The 2,804-nt window shown below is 34.6% G+C and overlaps 1 protein-coding gene across 3 annotated transcripts in view; it reads left to right on the top strand.

Moving 5' to 3' along the window:
* panx3 (pannexin 3) overlaps positions 1-2,804 on the top strand; it is a 17,360-nt gene that overhangs the window by 4,411 nt on the left and 10,145 nt on the right. For all 3 annotated transcript variants that reach the window (XM_017437057.2, XM_017437055.3, XM_017437056.3), the window contains exon 3: positions 2,383-2,525. In XM_017437057.2, coding sequence (XP_017292546.1) covers positions 2,383-2,525 — 143 coding nt within the window. The remainder of the gene's footprint in view (positions 1-2,382; positions 2,526-2,804) is intronic.

The following is a 2,804-nucleotide window of genomic DNA, read 5'->3' as shown; positions in this document are numbered from 1 at the left end:
GCTGTACCAACCGTCTAGACCCCTCAGATCTTCTGGTTCTGGACTGCTCTGCATCCCCAGAACCAGAACCAAACGAGGAGAAGCAGCATTTAGTTTCTATGCACCACAAATTTGGAACAAACTTCCAGAAAACTGTAAAACAGCTGAAACACTGGGTGCCTTTAAATCTCAACTTAAAACCCACCTGTTTAGAGTTGCTTATGGCTAAATTAGGGTTAGAGTGCGGGGTTTTTAATGTCTGATGTTTTTCTCTTTCTTACTGTTTATTCAATGTCACATGCTGTTTTTATTTTGTTTTTTTTGTTTTTTTAATTATGTAAAGCACCTTGAAATGCCTTGCTGCTGAAATGTGCTATACAAATAAAATTTGATTGATTGATTGATTGATTAATAATAAATTCAAAAAATATAAAAATTCCAAATACCTAAAATAAAAGCACACTATTTCTGAGTTGAATGTTTTGATATTTGAATAGTTAAAATTGCAATCAAAATAATTCCACATACTTTTGCTAAGTCTGAACAAAAGAAACTTCGAACAGGAAACAATAGTTTGGATTCTAACTCAGCAATTAACATGAAAATCTCAGTACAAATACAATATAGAAGAGGTAACACTGAAACTATATCTTCACAGCTTGGAGCAAGGGAAAAGTTGATTTGACATGAAAAATAACCCTCCTGTGAAAGAAAGGGGACATTCATGATATAGATGAAACCAATTTTATTAGTTTAATCTCTGTGTGCAAAGAAAAATGGCTCCAAGTTCATGCTACATCAGTCAGTTTTACAGATAGAGTTCAATGTGATATGGTAGTAGCTGAGGGTTGTCCTCAGTACATACTGTGATTGTTAACACATCTTGTCAGATCTTGAAATATCACAAGCTCGAGCATAACATCCCTTATAGCCATTTTGGTCAAAACTCATAAATTTGTCCCAATATAGCAATAAGATGATTTTAGTTTCAGACTGAAAGGTGATGAGCAATATGACTTCCTTCAAGAAATGCCATACCTTTTATTTTTGTTTGTATCTGTTTGACACATCATTCATCAAAGATCATCAATGACCACAACATTCCTGGATTTGTTTGGGTTTTAAGAAGCTAATGATACAAAACTTTCATCATATTCCCATATTAACTGTAGTCAATATAGTTAACAGATAATCTACACTAGCAGTTATTAGGGACTAGTTTAAATGTATTTAATAAAACCCTAACACAGCCACCCATGTCTTCTGTAACCTCAGTGTTGGTCTTAAAATATCAGCTATGCCCTTGACAATATAAATTTATTCACAAGTTCAACTTTAAATAGATATACTCCATTGTTGCTATCCATAGTGTAGATTTTAGTCTTTGATGGCAGCAGTTAAATTGCATGCATACAGAATAATTACAAGATAATTGGACTACAGTATGATTGTCTATTGAAAGGTTGATTATACAGAGAAAGAAAATCCCATTTTAACAGTAAATTAGGGGCTGTATGTTTCTACTTCCAGGGAGCTGGACAGCTGTGTAAGCGAAGGGTGAAAAATGTCTCTCTTAAAGCTCTGAAGTTGACAAGGGTGTGCCTAGGCCCTCAATTAAAGGGTGGGGCACTTTTGGTAAATGACAGATGGGTGTAGAGTGGATTCAAGTGGTTGTACCATATGTGGTAATATCAAGGGGAACTAAATATAAGAGTGAAGAAGCAAAACTTGGAATAGTCATCTAGGGTTTTTAAATGTCAGGCTACTATTGGAAACATGTGATTTCTGCAGAAAAAAAGCTATATCGCCAAAGAGAAAAGGACATGTAGATGCTCGGGTCTACAAACATGAATAAATTTGTTGGTACCCTTACAGCCCACTCAAACAGTGCTTCATTTTTCAAGAAAAATAATTCAGTCAAAAAACAAGAGGAAAAAATTCTAAATTATAGTTGGGTTTCTTTTTATTTTTATGTTGTTTAAATACAGTTTTTTTCAATGATTTATTGGGGGGGACAGATCTACACTTTCCAAAGATTGGGGGTACCTGACACACACACACACACACACACACATATATATATATATATATATATATATATATATATCCAAGCAGCCACTTGGGATCTCTGCACATAAACACAGTACTTATTAACAGTCATGTACAAAGGTGGATAAATTTGTTGGAACCGTTCCACAATCATTTTTATATATATATATATATATATATATATATATACATACACACACACACACACACACACACACACACCTTTGTGGAGAGTGCAGAGATCCCAAGTGGCTGCGCACAGACAAATTGATACATCAAGTTCAAAAGAAATTTGCCATGAGCAGCTGTCATATTTGCAGATGATGTTACAACTCAGATTTGTTTATTTTGCAGGCCCTCAGATCAGCTGTTTCACTCCCAGCAACTTCACAGCTAAACAGGCCGGCTACATAGACACTTACTGCTGGGACTCTCTCATGCATCATGAATTTGACAGTGATGGGAACTTTGAGGAGCGCTCGCTTTGGGTGCACAAAGTAAGTGCATAGGTTTACACAAGGCTCCCTTAACGTGTTATGCTGGTGTGATTGATAGACTACATGCTGAAATCTTTTACATTTTAGAGCTACATGCAAAATGTCAGAATATACAGGTGCTGGTCATAAAATTAGAATATCATGAAACAGTAGATTGATTTCAGTAATTCCATTTAAAAAGTGAAACTTGTATATTATATTCATACATTACATACAAACTCATATATTTCAAATGTTTATTTCGTTTAATTTTGATGATTACAAATGACAACAAATAAA

The sequence above is a fragment of the Kryptolebias marmoratus genome, linkage group LG13 (genome assembly GCF_001649575.2).
Source record: "Kryptolebias marmoratus isolate JLee-2015 linkage group LG13, ASM164957v2, whole genome shotgun sequence".
NCBI lineage: Eukaryota > Metazoa > Chordata > Actinopteri > Cyprinodontiformes > Rivulidae > Kryptolebias > Kryptolebias marmoratus.
Note: the sequence above shows the minus strand (reverse complement) of the source record. Positions and strands in the feature narration are given on the sequence as shown.